Here is a 21,070-nt window from a genome sequence, read left to right as displayed (position 1 = left end):
CCCTTGTAAACTTCTAGACACTTTTTAAAAGAATGATTAGTCCATGTTTCCCAACTTCAGACATAGTTTTAACTTCTTTGGTCTTGACCAATTCATATCAGCTTACCTGTACTTCTATCCCATAGCCCATATACACTGAAATTGTGTAAGTACAATCCAGGCCTCCATAAAAGGTAGTACCAGCGTAATCTGGAGATTCAACATAGCCTTCTACGTCGGTGATGTTGTTGTTGCAAAGCACTTGGGGAGGGAGGCAGGAAGGAAGGAGACAAAGAAAACTGAAGTCAGTTTAGTCCAGGATGGTCCATATTTTTCCAATCAAGTTCAGCCTACCACAACTCCATGTCCCTCATCTAGACTTTTTGGCTGGGGAAAGATAGGGGGCATTGAAGTCATGGAGAACATCAGGTTGGGAAAGGCTTCCTTATGCCCACTTAGAAATCTTTGCATCTCACTCTTAGCACTTACCAGGTGTGTGAACCGTTGTGATGGTCGTTGTAGTAATCAGGGTGGTTGTCGTCTCCTCATCACCTTCTGGGATGAAGGATGTGGTGGTGGCTGAGATGGGGTGGTTGGCGGAACCGGCCTCATCCGGTGGAGGGGGCAACCGGGGGGGAGCTGCTGCTGTTGAAGCTGGAGGGGTTGTGAGTAGGAAGCCAGTGGGAGGGGCAGCAGTGGTCAACGGGGAGGGGCCGGTGGCTGTGGCCGCGGAGGTCTCAAGGACCATCCCACCATCTAGATGCTGGATGGGTGGATGGAATGGGGGCAAAGTAGAAGGATGTCCTCCTAGGACCGAGAGGAAGACAGTTAAAAAGAAGGGGTGCAGGGAAGTCAGAACAGAGGAGGGAAAAACACTGCAACCCTCCCATACACCCCCACCCCCTCAGAAGCCTCCTCTGAAATTTCTGCCATGGAACTCTTTTTCTGGTATTAAAACCAATATGCAATTATGCAAATATTCATTACCCTTATTTTTAAAGTGTAATGCCAATCTTTTTAATTCACAATTGCATCTCCCCTTCCTATAGGCCCCCAACCCACCACCAAGAGTCACACCCGCCCCTCCATTTTTCTTCAACCCAAGCCACCCTTTCCTCTGCATTTGGTCCCATCCCAGACCTTCTCTCCCCCTTCCCCAAATTCTTTGCTTTTCCTCACCAGGAATAGGTTCTTCTGCCAACTCGCCCCCAAGAAACTCCTTCCTCAGCAGTGTCCCCTGCAGCAATTCGGAGCGGCCTTCGGGACTGGGGGGCGAAGACCCCCTCACCTCTGCTGACACCCCCAGTTCCTCCTCCTTGGGTCCCCCCATGGCCTCTGACGAGAGGGCCTCCAACAGTGGGGAGGGGGTGGCTTCCTCATTTTCCCAGACAGGCAGGCCTGCAGGGGACAAAGGGTTAACAGTGGCCTGTCCTCCATGTTCATTTTCCAGCTGCCTCATAAGTAGTCAGAGAAGAAAGTGCATTGCCCTTCGTTCGTTAAATTTAGAAACGTCCCACCTTCCCTCCAGGAACAGCATCCACAGCACTTCCTCCTCCCATTTTTCCTGAGACCATCCTTGCTGGGTTGCAAAACTCCAGACAACCACAGATGACAGCAAAGAGCTACAGAAAGCTAGCCATGTGTTGCCTCCTAGGTTTCTGCTGCCCAGATATGCCAGTCCTAATTTTTCCACACCACAACAACCAGCTCTGTGAGGTAAGTTGGATGCTGAGAGAGAGAGAGAGAGACACTGGCCCAAATCACTCAAGGAGTTTCTATAGCAACAGACAGGCATGCAAATCATCCCCGGTCTACACCTTGGGTTGCTTATTTATGCTGTACAGCCTAATGTCCATCCAGGCCTGTAATCCTGGTCTCCCTTCCTTAGACATTGGTCCTATCCTGCACAACTATGCTGAGTGCTCTTCTGTGTCCACGGGGCCCTTTGTCCCCCTTCCTTGGAAGGCACATTAAGATAAAAATTGGGCGCCTTCAATAACAGAGTGGCCACCATCCTAACTTAGCCTAGCAGTTTATCAAGTTGTGCAGTCCTTGTATATGGATGCTGGTAGGTCTTGCAGTACCTCCTAGGCCTCCTCTGGGTCCTCCTGTCTTATTTTTATAATTTTCTAAGATGGAATTACATAGGTAAGCTATGCAGTGCTTGTATCCTGATCATGCTAGATCTTCTAACTGCGCTCAGGCCTTATCTTTTGCACCATGAACGCCTTAACTGTTCTTCTAGAGTGCAAGGTCCTTTCACGATAGAGTTTATAAACTGCGCTGAGGGCTCTCCATCCATTGTTAACTGGGGCATTGGGCCATGCACATTTTCCTTGCCCCAGATAGATATAATCTATTTTCCCAGTTGACACAGAAGTAGGAATCAGAAACATGGTTCTACAAATCTTTGTTCTCTAAGGCAAAATCCTAAACACTGGATACTAGTCCCTAAAAAATGCGGGGCACGCCTTCACCATCATCACCCCAACTTCTTTTCCCTGTTTCTCTTTCCAGATTAATTAAAATGAAAAGTAGCTGTTACAAACTTAAGTGCAATTCAAAAACGGTGACTCCCCAAATAGAGCACAGTACTTTGAATTGCCGTCTTAACCACAGTTTTGTCGCCAATCCTAGTTGGGGCTAATAAAAAGGTAAAATAAAATTTCACACATACACACCCACTGGGGTATATTCTCATAACCTAAACTGATCTGTGTGTTCTCTTCAAGAATAACCTGAGCTGTTCACATAATCATAAAAAAAAACAAATCCATTTGCTAATCCATTATTGAGAGAGAGAGAGAAATTCCTCTTTATCGATGCCAGCTAAATAAGCCAATTAGATGGTTAAACAGTATGAAGTAGAAGCAGTTCGTTAAGACTCAGGTGATCTAACAAAACTGGTGATTAAAGTGAATTAAGGTGGAATGATTGATCTAAATTATGTGATCTTGTCAGCAAACCAGATAGCTCCATTGTGAAAAGAGGCAAATAATTTGTAGCTGTCCTGTGGGTATATTGGGTAGCTAAGATACCCATTGGAGACCTACGTGTGTAAAAGTGATCTTGTGAACGCCTGCGTCCCTTCTCTTTTGCTGCAGAAGGGTGCGTCATTTAGCTCTATATTTATACAATAAACTTTGCTTCATGGTGGTAAACAGAGGGGAACAAGGAGGCTAGCAAGAACCTATGGCTAGGATGCAGTCTGCTGACCGAAGGGTGATAGCAGACTTGAAGAGGCCATTCCAGGTTGGGAGAGCAGAGAAGTCTGCAGATCAGATCAGGGACCTAAAGGGCCTTGAATAATGAGCGCTGCACATCACTTGGGCTGCCTTGATATGACAAGTTCAGCACTGACAGCCGTGGCCGCTGCAGGGAACTGCCAACATGTGGGATCTGGGCAGCTTCTGACAAACCATTAATTGCTCTGAGCTCTCTCTATTAAGAAGGCCAGCTGCCTCACAGGTTTGGGTGCCCAGTGCATTTGCCACCCCTCAGTCAAACGGCTGGTGCTCAGAAGAGTGGAAAGGCCTGTCTCGCTTGTCCTGTCTAAAGATATTTCCTCACCTTTGTTTGCTCAACCAGTCAAAAATCCAGTGCTGGTGCCTCTGGAGAGGGGCAAAGCGACTAATAGAATTTTCTGTAAGATGGCATCTTATTGGGATTTCATTTCCCACATTCAGCACCTTCTGGGTGCTATATCTCAACCTCTCCCATCCCAAATCAACAAGGGTGGTGGTGGTGAAGAATACACTCTTAACTACCGTCTGTCCTCACATCCAAGTGGAACATCTATGCATCTAGCTCTTTCCTGAATCAAGAATGACACCCCTATCCCTCCTTCTTGAATTCCTAGGCCTGGCCTCCTCCCCCTCCCCCTCCTCCTCCCATCTTTGTGCCCCACAAGAACTCTGGCTTTTGAAACCTAGCTTCCCTTACCACCATCATGTAGACTCCCTGTTGCTCCCATAGTGTTCACCCAAACCTATCCAGCAAATTTGAACTTCTCCTCCTGTACAGAATTTGCAAAGCTGCAGGAGTGCCAACCCCCTGTTTAGGAAATGCATCGCCTAACAGCTCGCCCTTTTGCATGATTTCATCATGCCAAACCACCCCCCACCCCAGCTCTTTAGGTCTTTGCCATCGTGCTTGCTATCCTCTTGAGTGATCCTTTTTTGGGGCAACCCCATTTTGATCTGGACTGTGCTTTAGTTTAGCAATGCATGAATACTGAATTTTTCTTGGCAGCATTACATGCAAAAACCCAGTTTTTTTTTTCTCTTGTTCTTTGCCTAGTTCTATTTATTCACATCTCATTCCACTCTTTTTCTTGGACCCTTGTGTTCCAAAATTCAGCTCAGCTTTCAAACCTAACTATCAGATCTTCAGTCATAACTGTAACCTCCTGTCAAGGGTCAGCCTCAAATTTCTGCTTCACTTGCAACATTCTGCAACAACCTGGCAACCCTCCCCTTATTGATAATCAGTTCCCTTAAAATCACTGTCACCCTTTATAATGCTTCAGAGATATAGTATAAGGCAAAGTGAAGATGACTCCAAATTTCTCTCTAACAGATTTTAAAGCTTTTTAAATAGACTTCCCCTCCATTTTCCAAAAAGCACCCCAAATTACCACCTTCTTGCTAGTGACCATGTTCCTCATCAGATTTCTGCATTCTGCTTACTACAACCCAGAGAACAACCCCTTTTTTTTGCACATTTTCCACCTTTGGATATCACAGACCATCAATACAAATACTGATACTCTTCTTTTATCCTCTTGTAACCATCATTTCCCCAAAGCTGTTTAAAAATACGTGCATCCCCATGCAATGAAGAAAAATCCATCATCTCTCTTTTTTTTTCCCATGTAAAGGTATATCTGAAAATATGCATCCCGTGCCTACAACATCATCTTTTCAACATGCCCACCTGCCATTTGCGCTGGGCTCTGGGGGAGGGGGGGGGCTGCTGGTGATGAAGATGAATTTTCAACCCCCCTTTTCTTTAGTACAAAACGTGGTTAAATTGAAATAAGCCCATTCCATTTTGGTAGCCCGCTGCCCCTCTCCCCAGCCCTTGTCCTCTTACCTTGCAAAAGAGACAGGGAGCAAAGCAGCAGAAGAAAACGCATGTTGGGTCCTTTTTCCAAACAGCGCATTTTGGATTTCTTCAGACCTGCAGAATACCTAGTCTGGCTATTTCCTTCTTCTGCCAGGCAAGGGAGCCGTGGAGGCAGGAGACTGCTTAGCAAATGAAAATGCAGTAGCTTCTCTTGCAAGGACTAGTTCTGTACGATTTTTCTCTTTTGCCTTTCGAAAGCAACCTAGGCTTTCTCTATTTGGGTTTTGGAAATGTGCCTTTTCTGCAGTCTGCTTCTGCTTGCTGCATAACTGATGAACTGTGTTATCTGGAAATCCTCTTCCTCCTTGCTTATTGAAAGAGAAATGCAGTGGACTGCTTCCTTTCGATGAAATTATTTTTGAGATGAGGCATGATGTCAGGCCTCTTTAGCCAAGAACCGCTCTCTTTCTTTCATGTCTTACATTCACCTTTTGCCAGAACAACAGAGTGCCTACCGAAACTCAGTTTGATGGAGAAACACAGGAAACAGATGGATTTCTTTGTGTAAGAAAAGGCATCGAATCCTTGCTTCTTGGCCACCTACATACCCCTGCCAGGAAAGTCACATATGGATCCATTGCCATCAGCATGTGGTTTCTCCTCCCCATTCCATTCTTGCAATAGGTTCTGCTACCAAACCAGGAAAAACTCAAATAAAAATAGAAGGATATTGTGAATGATTTTTTTTTGTAAATGTAAAATCTTCAGTGGTTTGGCAAAGCAAGTCTCTCTCCCTCTCTCTCTTTCTCCCCCTCTGTCCTTGACAATGAAACGCAATGGATGACAGGCTGCGTGTTTGCAGAAGGAACTCGGTTGGGATCTACAAATTATTCTGAATAGAATAGAGAATGTGGAATCTAAATTCCCACCCCCATCCTAGCAGATGCCCATAAGGATAGGTTGAAAGCGCAATATGGAAAATAAATTACAGTATATTATTTGATTTTTTTAAAAACGAAGAACACAATATATGTAACATTTCATTCCTATTAAAAATACAGCTTCCTGATTTACCAAGCTAATACATAAGTAGATCCCCTTTTCTAGATGATAAAAGGAAACTGTTCAAGGCCTGTTCTCTAACAGAACATTGAGGAGGAAAACAGATGCAAACCCTATTAGTGATGTTGCAAATCTTACCTACTGATTTGTGACCTCACCTCCCACAAGAATTTTGAAAACAAGTTATCCATTTTATTACCAAAATGCATGATTAATACCCATTAACATTTTGGCCATTCCTTGTAAGAAGACAGATGGCAAGAGTTCAAAATACAACAGGCTCCTTAGATTGCCCGTCATTTTTTCCCAATGAGGTTCAGCAAGAAACCTATCAAATATTTATGTTGCCATTTTGGGAAATTCAAGGCAGGCATCTAGGCAGAATCTCTGTTTGACTCTGTTTGGGCTTATGCGTTTCTCTGTGTGGTTTTTTTTTTTTTGCAAACTTCCACACCTTCCTAGTTTACTGTAGGTTTTTGCAAACCACAGGTCCCAGAATTTTTAAGGCAATATTTAGCATCTTACAGAAACATGGTGTTTATTATTAAAGATGTTCCTATCTCATGCAGCATTTTTTTTTTCTATTTCCTTTCTCAAAATCCAGATTTTGAGAGCTTAGATCTGCTGTTCTTTCTTCCTCTCTCTGCACAAACATTATTTGTGACTTTTTCCAACCTCCAACTTCCCACCTCCCATCTGGGCTCCTTCAATCCCTCACAACTCAAAGTGTTCGCCTCCCAATTATAACACTCCTATAAAATGTCTACCACCACCACCCCTCCCATCCTGGGCCTTTTTGTCAGAGGTTACAGAAGCTGGGCACAGAATCAAGATGAAAAATACATTCTTGAAATAATTGGGGAGGGGAAGATGTAGAGGTTGTAGTGGGGGGGATGTGATCACTCTTCAGGGGTGGAGGTAGCAGAAAAAGGAATCTCCTCGCCTTGGCTGCCTCAACTTAATCTCCCCTCACAATGGTTACTATGAAAGTTGCTATGGGAAGATGGTTGCTAAGGAGGCACTGTGGTTGCCAGGCAGTTGCTAGGATATAGGTACCAGGAGCTGGTAAGGAAGATGCTAAGGGCGGTTCACAGGAAAGTTGCTATTAGCAGTGATCATTGGTGTACAGCTAAAAGACTTCTTTGAGAAACATATCTGATGCAGCAATCAGCTGGCTGCCTGAAATAGACAGCCCGGGGAGGAGTGGGAAAGATGGCTGCGCTGCAGGCAGGGGTTGCCTCCAACGTCAAAAGAGTGGAGTGATGGCTAAGCCTATGCTGCAGTTAGGGGAGGAGGGGCACTAGTCTAAAGCAGGCCTAGCTGGTAGCTTACCTCGTGCAGCACTAAAAAAAAAAAAAAAATCATCATCCTGCACCCTCCACCCTGGAAATGAGATTGGATTCCTTGCTGATGAGATCCATTGCTCAGGGTGACCACATGCCCATTGGGGGCTGTTGATACAGGGGATCCTTGGCCATTCTTGGGATGCAGCAACCATCGCAGGTATCCATGTGTGTGGCTGGGGGTGGCTGTTTATGCAGCGAAGCCTCAGCTTGTGCTGATACGAGGAAGGAGAGAAAGACGTCAAAGGGAGGATGGCAGATTAGAGCGGTGGGGGGGAGGGGGGGAGCTCTAATCTTTTCCGGATGCATCTGATAGCCTATGTGCATGGGAAGAAATTACTGTAGACAATTGGCAACGGAGGAGTTCAGCCAGGAGGAGATAGAAAGAGAATCACACAGGAAAGAGAGTGATAAAGGAATTTGGGGGAGAGACAGAGAAGGCAAGAATATTAGAAGATGGAATGACTGGGAAATGGACAAATATACAGGTAGAGATAAAAGGGTAAGGGAGAAGGTGGGGGGGACAACACATTTGTATGGGGAAGGTATAATTTGTATTGTAATAGAGTAAATGGAGGGAAGAGACACCAGCAGAGAAGGTGACTAGTGAGGGCCGAGGAAAAATAGGCAGGGGAAACTACAGCAAGGGAGGCAGATAAGAATGTTGTAAGAGATATAATTGATAAGGCAAAATGAGACCCAGTTTAGAGGAAGAGGATATAGCAATAGGGGGAGAGAATGTTGTGACGGTGTGGGGGGCAGAAGGGGTGAGAATGACTGACTGAAGCCTCAGAAACTAAGCATCTGTTTAAAGAATAGATCCATGCAGTGGCTGGACAAAATATTGAACGAGCAGAAAGAAATAGAAAGCACGGGTTGAAAGGGCATCCTAGGAATAGAATTGGCCCAGGCAATTCAGGATGGCCAGGCAGACAGCAGATTTGCATAAGATGCTCTAGCTGTGCCTGAAGATGCCCAGGATCATGGCTGATTGGGGTCTCCGTGGCCTTCTCTCACCGCTCCTCCCAGACCCCTCCACTTGGCATTCTCGGCCAGAGCCGGCCATAGCTGTGCTGAGTTCCCTAGCCCTCTTGTTCATCTGGTATTGCTATCGTGTGGGGACAGGGCAGGTAGCCCCTGTGTCTCATCCGCAAGGTATACCGCCGGAAGAAGGATGCCCTCATCGTACCCTCAAGGGTGATGCTATCAATCGGCGCCTGTATCGCAGCCTGCGAGATTATGCCAAGCGCTATTCGTGGTCAGGTATGAACCGGCTGCACAAAGGTATCCGGGACCAGGCCCATTATCAGCTGGGCGAACGGCTGGCAATTCAGAAGCCCAGCGCCTTCTACCTCCCCGACTTGCCTTCAGCCCCATATTTCCCCCGGGAGTCCCAGCGTCATGATGTGGAGATTCTTGAACTCAGCTTCCCAGCCATCCTGCGGGAATTTGAGGGCATTGCGTGGGACTTTGAACCCGGAGCCCCAACACCACGGGGATGGACGGTCAATGCCAGCCCTGGCTGGCACAGTTATTACCTCTACCGGCAGGGGGAGTGCATAGCACAGAATTGTCGCAGCTGCCCATGGACATACCGGGCACTCAGTGCACTACGCACCTTTATCAACGCCAATTGCTTTGGAAATGCCTGCTTTAATGTCTTGCAGCCTGGAACTGTACTACCTGGCACCTATGGTCCAACGAACACCAGGGTACGGTGCCACCTAGGTGAGCAAATGCTGGAGGACCAATGAATGGGGCCAATCACAGTGTCTACTTGGTGGGGAAGGGGTACCAGTGTCTGAAAACCTGCATCTTCTTTCAGTATAATACATGCTGCCCAGTTATTGAACTCTTCTGATCCCTAAATAGGAGCTGTTTATAAGCTTTATTATTATTATTAGATTTTTAAAAATTAACTATGCTGTTTATAATTGTTGTTTGTTGTTTTTATCTGTTCAGTTGTGTGTGATTCTCAGAGACTGCCTGGATAAGTTGCTACAGTTTTCTTGGCAAGGTTTTTCAGAAGTGGTTTGCCATTGCCCCCTTCCTAGGGCTGAGAGAGAGTGACTGGCCAAGGTCACCCAGCTGGCTTTGTACCCAAGGCAGAACTAGAACTCACAGTCTCCCAGTTTCTAGCCTGGTGACTTAACCATTACACCAAACTGGCTCTCCTGTTTATAATTAGTAGCAGCCAAACAGGCACATTTGGGATAATTGTTCTAACTGCAGCACTGCTTCAGATGTATTTGCTCAGAAACTATAAATAAATCTTATTTTTTAATAGTAGAAAATCTGCAGGTGACAAATGGCATTTCAGAAGAGGCATTCTTTGTAGGATGCCTCTTCAGTGAAGATGCTATGAGAAATATGCATCATTGGCAAACAAAAAAAAACTTTGATTCACAGTGCAAGTACAATGGGTGGGTGAGTGGGTATGTGGCACAAAGAATCAGTAAACCCTTTACCTTTTTTAGTAGCTCACAATAAAATCTCAAGCATTTGTCCTTAAGACATGAGGATATCTACAAGGAGTTTTTCAGAAAAGAATTTTTAATGTGTGCAGACCTCCCTTTCCTGTTCTCCAATTATCTTCTGTAATTTCTATTATTTCTGCCATGACTGTCATTTGCAGTCTTAAGACAGGCAGCCTACCTGCTTTCTGCTGAACCAAAAAAAGGTTCCCCAGGTTGTGGTCCACTATTCTGGATGGGGTGATAAAAATTCTATGCCCCAATGGGGTAGGCACTCTTGGTTTTGCACATTACAGCTTCTCTTTCTCCCAGCGTGGGAAGCCGTTTCCGTAATTAGTGCTTTAAATCAGCATGTTTCTCATCTCTCTCTTGTATGGGGGGTGGGATGCAAAGCATCATTCAGGGTGCCCCCCCCCTTCACAGCTTCTTCTTCATTCCACTTCTAGGGCTAAAAGTGCCACCTGGTTGCGAGTTGGTGGTGGGGGGCGAGCCGCAGTGCTGGTCTGAAGGATGCTGCCTTCTGGTGGATGATTCCTTCTTGCATACCACAGCCCATAACGGTAAGAGTGCACAGAAAGCAGGCTAAGGCATGAAGGCTGAAGTGAGTTGACTTCAACAATCTGTCTTTCTGAAAAGTGGTTGGGAGACTAGGACTTCTTTGAAACCTCGGTTCCCCACTGTATAAAATCCTATAAGGGTGCTCATCAGCACACCTCAGCTTTAGGCATGTTATGCTGGGGTTGGCTGTTTATCTCCTATCCCGCTCACCCAAATTTTCTGCTCAGAGCATGACCTCTGTGTTGCCCAAAGAGGGAAGGACTCTGAGCCTGATGGATACAATGCTACCCTATTAAACTCATGACCATCTGGCCACCTCTATACAATTGTCTTTCCTGCCACCCTCTCTGTGCAGGATTTTGTGAAGCTTTCACAAGAGAAAGTATTTTGCACAATTTGAGGACTCCACCTAAGAGGGTTGGACAGTTTTTATTTTTATTTTGGTGAAAGGTTGTCTGTCTTGCAGGAATAATCTGTTCAGGGTTGCATCATGGAACACTGGTGGGCAGAGCTGAAGAGAGTGAAAGGTGTGGCCCAAAGATTAAAATAGGTAGCACCGAACTCCTCCCACCCGTTTTCTGGTATTCCATTCTCTCAATGGTTGACAACACATTAGCCCAGGGTTAACTGAACCAGGTTTTGCTGAATTGTCTGGGCACACAGAGCTGATTAACTATAAACTCAACCATCAGCTATGACAGAAAATGAGTTTTCTGGATTTGCCCAATGGTCTAAAATATGGTTGGCTAGTGTCAAGCTAAACCATGAACTAGCCAACCCCATTTATGTCTCATGTGTTGGCAACCCCCCCTTTTTTTTTGACATAATTATTTTTTCTTTCTTTTCACCTGGCAAGCTATTGGGGGAGAAACACTTTGTTTTGGTCAAGAGATCTAATCGGATTGTTGCCAAAGGATACTGAAATTAAATCGGGGGCTGTATAAAACATGAGGATCATAGGCCACCCGCTTTTGAGATAATAATTTCAGCTATCTTTGTTACAGGTTCCCCCAGCGATGGACCCCAAGTGATTTTTATTGCTGATCTCTGGCACCCCAACGTAGCAGGACCCGAGCGACAGGCATTAGATTACATCTTTGCCCCTGGTCGATAGATGCCTCACCTAGCAGGTATGGGGGGGGAACAAACACAATCTCACAAATGTTTGCTGCCCTCACAAACTTCAACCGCTTCCTATACTATTGTCTTGGTCTGGTTTCAGTATTCTTATTTTCATTGTTTTAGTTAGGTGCTGAGGTGTCATGCAAAAGCTGCACAGAGATCTGTGATGGACGAAGCCATGGAAATGTCTTTTTCTTCAAGGTGACTCTGCGCCCTCTTTAAGACCCATCCTACAGACTTTTGTGACGCAGAACATCTTGGTTTCTTTTCTTGCACTGTATGGTTCCTTGTGGTTTTTTTTCTTCTGGCACTGCTCTGTTCAGGGTTGTGCAAGTGGGAATGTTGCTGACTACACTATAGTACTAGATGCCCTCACATTTAGTGAAGTATATGAAACCCACATTCTGTATCAGTAGCATAGATTTCTCCAGGGTTGTTTTGGGAAGGAGGGTAAGAAATTAACCAAAGTAAAATACTCTGTTTCTACCTGTCTATGATAATTTGTTGTTGTTCTTTCACTACATCTGTATCTCGACATTTGTGTCAAGGGATTTAATTTTGAAAAATCCTAGCCAGTTGTATTCCAATAAAATCCTTAAAGACTCATATTTCTTAGTCCAGAGACTTCTTTCTTGCAGGAGAAACAATTCAGAACTTACTAATGTGATGTGCTTTATGGGATTAAAGGCACTAACCACGATTATACTCTTGAACATCAGCCCAGGTTTTTTTTTAAGTGCATTAAGCTGTGATCTCAGGAAGTGTGACCAAACAGTATAAGGAAAATCAAATTGGATACAGATCGAAAGCTGCAGGGAGTAAGGTGGAGATCTCCGAGAAAATTATTAAAATCACTGATAGGACGGTATATGAGGCAGTGTTTCTCAACCTTGGTAACTTTAAGGCATGTGGACTTCAACTCCCAGAATTCCCCAAGGCTGGCTGGGGAATTCCGGGAGTTGAAGTCCACATGTCTTAAAGTTGCCAAGGTTGAGAAACACTGATATGAGAAAAGCATGACCAATGCTCGTCCAGAATATCACTACCCAAAAGCAGACAAGCTCTTTTTCATCCATGCTTCTTGTACCCTTTTAAAGAATATTTTTAAGTAGAATTTTACAGTACAATAAAAGAATAAAAAAGAAAAAGAAAAAAGATAGGAAATAAGAAAAAAGAAATTTTGACTTCTACCCTTCCACTGAGTAATTGCCATCTTACTCCCATCTTACTTTCCCCTCCCTCTTTATCACTTTCTAATCTCCAAATCCATAAGACATCAGTTCAGTCTTTTCTCCTTTCAGCAAAAAGTCCATATAAGGATTCTAGATTTAAAAAAAAAAATCTTGGTTTTTTCCCTGACCAGTTTCCTGTACACTTTTTATTTTGCTAGCTTCCCCACACAGTAACGCTGACAGTTTTAAATCCCCACACACTGTGAGTCACTGCTGTGTACCTCTTATAATTGTTCTTAGATTTCCAAGCCAGCTGTGGTACTTTTTAAAAAAAAACTTTGGCAGAGGAATCTTATTATCATTCAGAGAATAATTTAAAAATACACTGGGATAATCTGCTAAAAGAAGCACAAAGTGCACACACACACAAAAAAAATATCCCAAATTTTTGCATCTTCTAAGTTTATTTGCCAGATTTGTGTCTATTTCTCCAAGTCTGACTACGCCCGGGAGGAATTCTAAATAGTATTCTGTTTTCCTGCACATCAAGGTCCCAAGAGCAGAAGAAAAGACTCACTTTATCCTCTCCTGTAAAGCAACAATTTCATCTATGCATGTAAATGTAAACATACTGTCTTGGTTTTTTAGATAGAGTGCACACAATTTTGATCAATTTTGGTTACCATTTAAGATTTCTGATCATCAAGGCCATGTTCCCTGGCAACTCTAGGTAGAGTACTGGTGCTTTTCATTCACACAAGGTGAGGAACAAGGCCCTGCCCTCCTTCCCACTTGCAAGTTTGGGGCTGGCAAGGGATCATTCCAGCAGCTGGATTGTCCTTTCAAAGCACAGGACATTTGTGACAAGGAACCCCATCAAGATCACAAAAAAGAGTGGAGGTTAGCAGACAAAATGGGATGCACGGCATATGCCAAGTGAAATTGTAGGTCCTCAACAACTGCTCCTCTCCTCCAGATTTGCAGCTCTTTCCATTAGCATAAGAACAGCTCACAGAGTTGTATTACTCCCAGAAATTTGCAAGCAAGTACCTCCTACAGCCCATGAAGGATCTGAGTCAAAGCCCAAGGTACTGGCAGACCCAATGGGTTCATGCAGGAGTTCCTTCCCCTTGTACTTGATCCCAAGGTCCCGCGGTTCCATTCTGCCCTGCTCTCTGGGAGTATCTTCATTACCATTAGTATTTGCGCTGACGAAGGAAGAGACCAGATGGTCGTTTTGGAGTGGGTACATCATCTGAATCAAGGTCAAAGAGGTCACAGCCAGTCTTCATAATCTGCTCCTCCAGCACTTTATGGCGCTTCATGTCTGATAGTACCTTGTCCAGACGGGCTTCCCTTTTCTGACTCTTAGCTAATGTCCCTGGAAATTAAGTACAAGTCAGGACCGGAAGACTATCAGTTCATACATTTCATTCACTTAATAGGCATGGGAGATGTAAATATCATGCAATTCTTGATGTTCCTACGCAAAATTGCAAAATAATTACTTAAAAATCATGAGGAAACAGGTGGGAAAAAGTGTCTACCCACAGCATTTATTTGTTATGTCAAGAAATTGACACCTTTGCTACCTATCAATAAATAATCTCAATAAGACTGTATACTCCATACTGCTTCTCAGCAATGAGGCACTTCAAGTAGAGGATGCTACAACGTAAGGGGAGATTTAAATAATTTTTCTGTCTAGGATCTCCTTTCTAAAAATCTACTATTTTCAATACACCAAGTGGGAAATGTGGATGAAGGATGAAGGACATGACAGACTCTGAAAATGTAACCATTATAGATACAGAGAGTTGATTTTGCTAACCAACAAATAACATTTGTGGACATTTTCTGTTGATTTCTGCAAAATTCTAATTCAGAATCCACCTTAGCAAATATTATTTTACAGTTTTTCCTAGGTCCGAATTAAAAATAACTGAGTCTAATAGGCAACAAGGAACTAGTCAAAGAGACCAAAGGAAAGAAGAGAAAATGCATGCTGCAGAGGAACATTATGTCCTGGGGCTTCCATGAAGCATTGCAGAGTTGGGAAAGGGCAACCAAAAAGATTAAGTGGGGAGGAACAACTCTCCTGTAGGGAACAGTTACAATTTTTTGTGTGTGCGCCTTCAAGTCAGTGTTGATTCCTGGCAACTACCTGGACAAGCCCCTGCAGTTTTCCTGGCAAGGTTTTTTGGAAGTGGTTTCTCATTGCCTGCTTCCTAGGGCTGAGAGAGACTGGTCCAAGGTCACCCAGCTGGCTTCAAGCCTAAGGCAGGACTAGAACTCACAGTCTCCCATTTTCTAGTCTGGTGTCTTAACCACTACACCAGACTGGCTCTCTGTGGAATTTTCAGCTTCAACAAAAATGATTAAATGAGTATGATAGATATATAAAAATTATTCAAAATAGGAAACATTTTTCCCTTTCTCTCTTGCATAAGCTAGAAGCTGGAGTCATCTAATGAAGTCAAATGGGGGGAGATTCAGAACAGACAAGAGGATGTACTTCTTCCACCAGTATATTGTTAAACTGTGGAACTTACTATCACGAGGACTGATGACTTTGCTTTATAAGGGGATCAGACCAAGTCACGGAGGATGATTATACTGTCAGTAGCTGCTAATCATGGCGGCCGAGCAATATATATCTGAATATCATTTGCTTATGAAACACAAGAGGGAAGGGCCTATTGTACTCACACCCAGCTTGTGGGCTTCCCATAACCAACTGGTGGGCTAGAATGCTCAATTACATAACTCATTGGCCTGGCAATGCTCTTCTGTCTTCTTATGGAACCTCAGATTGCCTTCTTTACATACCAGGAGTTCTCCGTCGATCTATCAAGGAGCTTTTGGGTGAGGAAGGCTCGTCATCGAAGTCGAACTCAGTAGGCACATGAGGCCTGGAGCAAACAGAGAAAATAAGAATCAACCTGGCCATCCCCCATCCTATTGTTTCTCTGCTTAACATAACCTCAAATCTTAGATCCCTTCCTCCCCCTCCTTTAACCCAAATACAAAACTCCATTTCTCACTTCTCCTCCTCCTCTTCTTCCTGGTGTTCAGATTGTCCTTCAGACTTATCCTCATCTTCACTGTCAGGCTCTGGGGTAGGGTTGCGCCGAGGGAGGATTTCGGCCTGAATCTCCAGAGTCCCTTGTGCAGCAATGAGCTCGTATAAGCGGCGGATCTCCTTGGGTGCAGGCATCCATGTATCTGGGGAATCCAGCTCCTCATCACTGCAGAGGACACACCAATCCTCTTCAGCAGATTCATCGCCCTTCCCTGATAATTCCCCCTGTGTTTCTCTGGGAGTGTCATCTTGCTCCTCAGTGGCAGGAGCTATATCTGGAGCAGGCCCATCTTCCACTGCCAAGGACTGCATCCCTGAGGTCACTTCCCCTTCCTCCACGGTGCTGGCTTCCTCCATGGCTGTAATAAAGACAATAAGAGACCACAGGATAAGAGCAGGTATGGCAAACCCTGAGCTATCAAGGTAACTGGCCAAAAATTACCAAGTATAATGCTGTAGCTATTCTGGAGCATATCCCAAAATGAAGAAAGGCATGAAATAACATTGGACTATTGAAAGCTGGGTTCAAAATATCCTGCTGAGACACAAATCAAGCTGGGATCACTCCCTATTATTCAACCAATCTACTTCACAAGGTTGCTAGGAGAAAAAATTGGGGCACCAGGAGGAAAAGAACACACTAAATTCCCCAAAGAAAAGATGTAATACAAATGTCATAACTGATTATTTAAAACCCTATTAAAATACCTAGAGGCAAAGCTTCACAAAACCTTTTCCAACCTAGTAGTATTCAACTTAACTCTTTCTCAATTATTTAGAGGGTACCAGTGTTGACCTGATTGTAATTTGAACTCCGTAATTGCAATGATTGTCAACAGACCTACAACTGAATAAACATCTTCTGTTTAGATGATATTTTGGCTGCAACAGTTCTGGTTCATAATAACAGAATTTTTATCACCTACCAATCCCTAATAGATTTATGCCACTAATAGATCATCTATCAAAATAGCAAAAGAAAAGGGCTTCCAGAGGAGGTATGGCGAACTGAAGGCAGCTCTGCGAAAGCAGATAGAGCCAATGACTGCAGCAAAGACCAAGGAACCAATGAGTAGACCAGTTCCTCAGAACCTCTCCAGCTAAGGAGAGGATAAGTGATCACCCACATGTGCTCCAGACCGCTGCTCCTTGTGAGGAGACCGCAGGACAGCAATCTCCCACAGGTTTGAGCGCCAGGAGACAAAAGGATTAGCCATCTAATTGATTAGCTAATTAACTTACAAACGTGGTGGAGTCTTTTAAAAGATACTAGGTTCACAAACCTCACTTTCAGAAATTGCCTACTAACTATTCTAAAGCTATTAGAGCCCTTTGGAATGACAAGTTTGAAAAGTCTTTATTGAGCAAGTTTACTGTCAACTCGGAACAAAAGAAAAATTAATTACAACCTTAAGAACTTAAAGAATTTGAAATAAACAGCAAAAAGATAAATAAGAGTTTGATCTAAAAAAGTTATAAACAGATTAAGCATCCAGATAAATTTGGAATATTGACTTTTACTATAAAATTTTGAAATTAGCTATAAAAAATAAACTTATCGTGGGAAACAGACTTATTTTGGTTATCCTGGCAATTGCAAGTCATAATAAAAGATGATTTTAGAAACTGCACACTATAGGGGATTAAAGATTTTAAGCAGAAGAAAAAAATACAAGCCTGATGTCAATTAAAACTGGGACTTACAGAATGATACAAAACATCATAACATCGGATATGTTAAGGAGATCTTTGAGGAATGGAGCCAGAAGTTAGTAGCTACAATATCAACATCGTCAGAAATGATGTCTGCTTCTGTTAATGAAGGAATGACAGATGTGGAACTACAAATTTTATCTGATAAAATAGAGAAAGTACAGAATGTGGAACTACAAATGACAGGCCAAGAGAATGATTTGGAAAAGGACACTTTACTGGACACACAAAAGAAATTGGCTGAAGTTTTAAAAATTAAAAGGGAAATACAAATGATGAACCAAGAGAATGACCTGGAAAATGTTTTCTTACTGGCTCTACAAAAGAGGCTTGTTAAAGCCTTGAAGAAAACTGTGCAATGGGTTAAAGAAGAATTGAAGAGAAATCAAATCCTACGACAATATTTGATTGAATTAAAGATTAAGACTGTTAGATGTAAAAGGAAGGAATATAAAGTTGGTTTATTTGATCAAGGTTAAAGTAAGACTTTTTTTTGCAATGTTCTGGCAACCCTTTATGGACTTTTTGCTGTCATCAAGATTGAAAAGTTGATGTTTTATGGATTTGCTTCTAGATAAGGGATGGGATACGGGATGAAAAGATGTTTAACTTTATACAGGGTGAAGAGTTATTAAATCTGTTTATACTTGTTGTGATGAAGGTTGGAAGTCACTTCTTTATATATTTCTTTTCTTTTTATGATATTCTCTCTTTTCTTTTTTCTTTTTTCCTGCACTTTTTATTCTTTTCCGTTCTCTTCTCTTTCTCTGTTTAGTTTGCATTAGTTTTTACTACTGTAATTAAAATTCTCAGTAAAAATATATTTTAAAAAAATAGCAAAAGAAAAGAAAAGAAATGTTTTCTCGTTTTAACCACATTTTAACTAAATTCGCCTAGCTATGGCATCTCATATGATATCACATTCCCTCAGCCTCCAACAATATTGTATCATGCTCTTGGCTACAATATAGAAAAGGAACCAGAGTTTCAGCCCAGATAGGTTCTTTAGCAGCAGATATTATAAAACATGCATTGAGATATCATGATACAAACTCCACCTTTTGCACATTTGTCATGATACAGATATGAAATGGCACAGCTTGTATTATGATTTGCCCATTTGGTTATTTTGGTGTCATTGTATCTAGGTGCAGATATCTATAAACCTCTATAACTAGAGAAGCTGCAGTTATTTCAGGGATGAGACAGGAAGATGTCTCAGCTGAAGCCAAGACAGAAATAACAAGATCCATCTAATAGCATGATATATCTATTTTGTAGCTTTACTCAGAAAAAATAATCTTGTCATGAGGAGCAAGATCTACAAAAATGGAAGTATTGATGAAATCACCCTTTCGGTTTCTAGTTTCAGATGGTTCTCTTGCTATTCAGCTTCAGTCCTCTGACTTTTGATCATTCCACTCAGCATCCCTAAACAACTTCTCTGTGGTTCAGTTCTTCGGCTATCAAGCCTGGGATTCAAAACAAATCTTACTATACCATCAAGAATTACTAAGTTACTAAGAATAGGCCAAGCTTTTATAGTTTCCAAACACTCCTCCAAGAATATCTCTCCAAAATTTGGTGGCATGCCACTATCAAGCAATATAACAAGATATAAACATTTGACAAGCCACCAGAATGAACAGCATGCTTTCCTTACAAAAGGAGAAGTACAATAGGCATGCTAAGTCTCTTGCCAGACTTAATACATCTAATTTAACTTCTCTAGAAACCCCAATTCCAAAAGAGAAGCAAAAAGAATAAAATATTCTAACACTGCTCCTTCTAATTATTTCACTTTGTCATTATCATATTCAATTAGTTCTTGGCAACTGGAAAAAAACAAGGGAAAAAGGGACCTCTGGTTGCAGAAAGATTGCCTGTCTCTAATTCAGAAGTCAGAATCCTTCCTTGGGGCTATTTCTCTGCATTCGTGGGTATGTGACACAAAGGAGCTTCATGCACAGCACAACCCATGGCTGTGAAAGGGCCTGGTTTACTGTGCTGGCCCAGCTGATCCCCAAATCACACTTTTAACAATACTTTTTATTATGCCTCCAAGATATTGCAAGAATGGGCAGAAAGTTTTTTTTAAAAGGCCTTTCCACTGGGGGGAATTAAAAGCAGTATACAAAGATGGTTCTGATTCCTGTGATTTCCCAGAGAGTAAAGCCTACAGTAAATTAGAAGAAAAAAAATATATATACAGTGTATTATCACAAAACGTATTAAAAGAGTTACAAATGCAGATGAAATTACAGTCTTGGCTCTCATTCAGTTGCTAGAGTTTGTCTCAGTGGCAGGAGACAAACATCACAATCCTGCAGAAATCTAAAAGGTCTAAATATCTTTATTGTATTTATTTTCTATCCTGCCTTTATTATTTTTATATATAACTCAAGGCAGGGAACATACCTAATACTCCTTCCTCCTATTTTCCCCACAACAACAACCCTGTGAGGTGAGTTGGGCGGAGAGAGAGGGTCACCCAGCTGGCTTTCATGCCTGAGGTGGGACCAGAACTCACAGTCTCCTTCTAGCCCAGCACCTTAATCACTAGACCAAACTGGCTCTTTACATTCACATGGATTTCTTTCAAATTAGTATATAGAGTCTGATTATTCTTAATCCCTTGTCCCAAGTTTGGAGAGGGCAGTATAGAAATATAATAAATAGATCTATGAAACATGAGTTCACTGGGTTTCAAACTATGTTCTTCTCACTTCAGGCCTCTTATTTGTAATCATGGGCAACGCTAATATAACAACTCACTAAAGTTATTGTAACGGCAATAGCTAGAAAACACATGCAAAATATGTTGCCCACTTGAAACCTCTGTAAAAATATTTTATCGTTGTTACAATTTCATGGAAGTGAACAAATAATCAGTAGCTAAAATTAAACAGGGTTTTACATCAGTGTCATACTAAACCACATTCATAACTTCCTAAAGAAAAAACGGAACAGTATCTGGAGCCACGATTTTCTGAAGACCTACCCCAAACCTCCAAATGATAACCGTGAGAGTGAGTGAAACGAAGTTAAGGATTTCGGTACAGAAGTTAAGCGCAGTCTTAAAGCTGCAGTCCTGCGCACACGTCCCTGGCTGCAAGTGAGGCACTCACGGAACCAAGGTACTCAACTGCTTTGTGAAAACCAGACCCCTCGGATTCAGACCTTACGCCTCTCCCCCAATGGAAGAGCGGCGCGCTTCACCGAGCTAAAGACACATATTGCCTTTTTCAAAAAGAGCACTCGACACATGCTCAGAGGCACTGCATCCCCAGTTCCAAGGGGCGGCGCTGAGCACCGAGGAGAAAAATGACTTGGCGACTCCCCCGCCGCATCCACGCATCGGAGCTCGCGAGCGCTCTCTTCCCGCTTCCCCTCCAGCGAGCCCGCAAAAGTCGAGCTCGGCACAATCGATCGCTCCTTTGGGCGATGAATCCAATCCCGCCCCCTGAGCGTTAAAAAAAAGGCGCAAGCGCGCGCGTG

At 43.0% G+C, this 21,070-nt stretch overlaps 4 protein-coding genes across 7 annotated transcripts in view; 1 reads left to right on the top strand and 3 right to left on the bottom strand.

Annotated features, from left to right (window-relative positions):
- SEZ6L2 (seizure related 6 homolog like 2) overlaps positions 1–5,719 on the bottom strand; it is a 28,663-nt gene extending 22,944 nt beyond the window's left edge. The window contains exons 1-4 of one of the 3 annotated variants that reach the window (XM_063301339.1): positions 5,074–5,719; positions 1,159–1,377; positions 469–786; positions 107–240 (exon numbers count right to left, since the gene is read on the bottom strand). In XM_063301339.1, coding sequence (XP_063157409.1) covers positions 107–240; positions 469–786; positions 1,159–1,377; positions 5,074–5,143 — 741 coding nt within the window. In that variant the 5' untranslated portion in view covers positions 5,144–5,719. Of the gene's footprint in view, positions 1–106; positions 241–468; positions 787–1,158; positions 1,477–5,073 lie in introns of those variants that run through there. The other 2 variants (XM_063301338.1, XM_063301336.1) reach the window with 2 other exon arrangements.
- Positions 1–21,070, bottom strand: part of SPN (sialophorin) — a 344,473-nt gene that overhangs the window by 201,518 nt on the left and 121,885 nt on the right. The window lies entirely within an intron of this gene.
- On the top strand, positions 7,954–12,207 carry ASPHD1 (aspartate beta-hydroxylase domain containing 1). The gene is made up of 4 exons (XM_063301335.1): positions 7,954–9,179; positions 10,372–10,485; positions 11,488–11,613; positions 11,729–12,207. The coding sequence occupies exons 1-3, from the start codon at positions 8,423–8,425 to the stop codon at positions 11,595–11,597; spliced, it is 981 nt and encodes a 326-aa protein (XP_063157405.1). The 5' UTR covers positions 7,954–8,422; the 3' UTR covers positions 11,598–11,613; positions 11,729–12,207.
- PAGR1 (PAXIP1 associated glutamate rich protein 1) lies at positions 13,232–20,967 on the bottom strand. 2 transcript variants are annotated; one of them, XM_063301333.1, is made up of 4 exons: positions 20,574–20,967; positions 15,822–16,218; positions 15,607–15,689; positions 13,232–14,158 (listed from the first exon to the last, which is right to left on the bottom strand). In XM_063301333.1, exons 2-4 carry the CDS (start codon positions 16,214–16,216, stop codon positions 13,974–13,976), a joined length of 663 nt encoding a protein of 220 aa, XP_063157403.1. In that variant the 5' UTR covers positions 16,217–16,218; positions 20,574–20,967; the 3' UTR covers positions 13,232–13,973. The 2 variants fall into 2 exon arrangements, with proteins under 2 accessions (XP_063157403.1, XP_063157404.1); XM_063301334.1 differs by lacking the exon at positions 20,574–20,967 and having other exon boundaries at positions 15,822–16,612.

The sequence above is a fragment of the Candoia aspera genome, chromosome 4 (assembly GCF_035149785.1).
Source record: "Candoia aspera isolate rCanAsp1 chromosome 4, rCanAsp1.hap2, whole genome shotgun sequence".
NCBI lineage: Eukaryota > Metazoa > Chordata > Lepidosauria > Squamata > Boidae > Candoia > Candoia aspera.
This window is presented reverse-complemented; position numbering and strand designations above follow the sequence as displayed.

What these genes read in the sequence shown, in the direction of transcription:
- ASPHD1 (XM_063301335.1), top strand. Translation starts at nt 8,423, where the DNA reads ATGCCCAGGATCATGGCTGATTGGGGTCTCCGTGGCCTTCTCTCACCG. An exon ending in CAGGGTACGGTGCCACCTAG is followed by an intron (nt 9,180 to 10,371) that starts GTGAGCAAATGC and finishes TTCCACTTCTAG; the next exon opens with GGCTAAAAGTGCCACCTGGT. An exon ending in GCATACCACAGCCCATAACG is followed by an intron (nt 10,486 to 11,487) that starts GTAAGAGTGCAC and finishes TCTTTGTTACAG; the next exon opens with GTTCCCCCAGCGATGGACCC.
- PAGR1 (XM_063301333.1), bottom strand. Translation starts at nt 16,216, where the DNA reads ATGGAGGAAGCCAGCACCGTGGAGGAAGGGGAAGTGACCTCAGGGATG. An exon ending in GAAGAAGAGGAGGAGGAGAA is followed by an intron (nt 15,690 to 15,821) that starts GTGAGAAATGGA and finishes TGTTTGCTCCAG; the next exon opens with GCCTCATGTGCCTACTGAGT. An exon ending in AGATCGACGGAGAACTCCTG is followed by an intron (nt 14,159 to 15,606) that starts GTATGTAAAGAA and finishes CTTAATTTCCAG; the next exon opens with GGACATTAGCTAAGAGTCAG.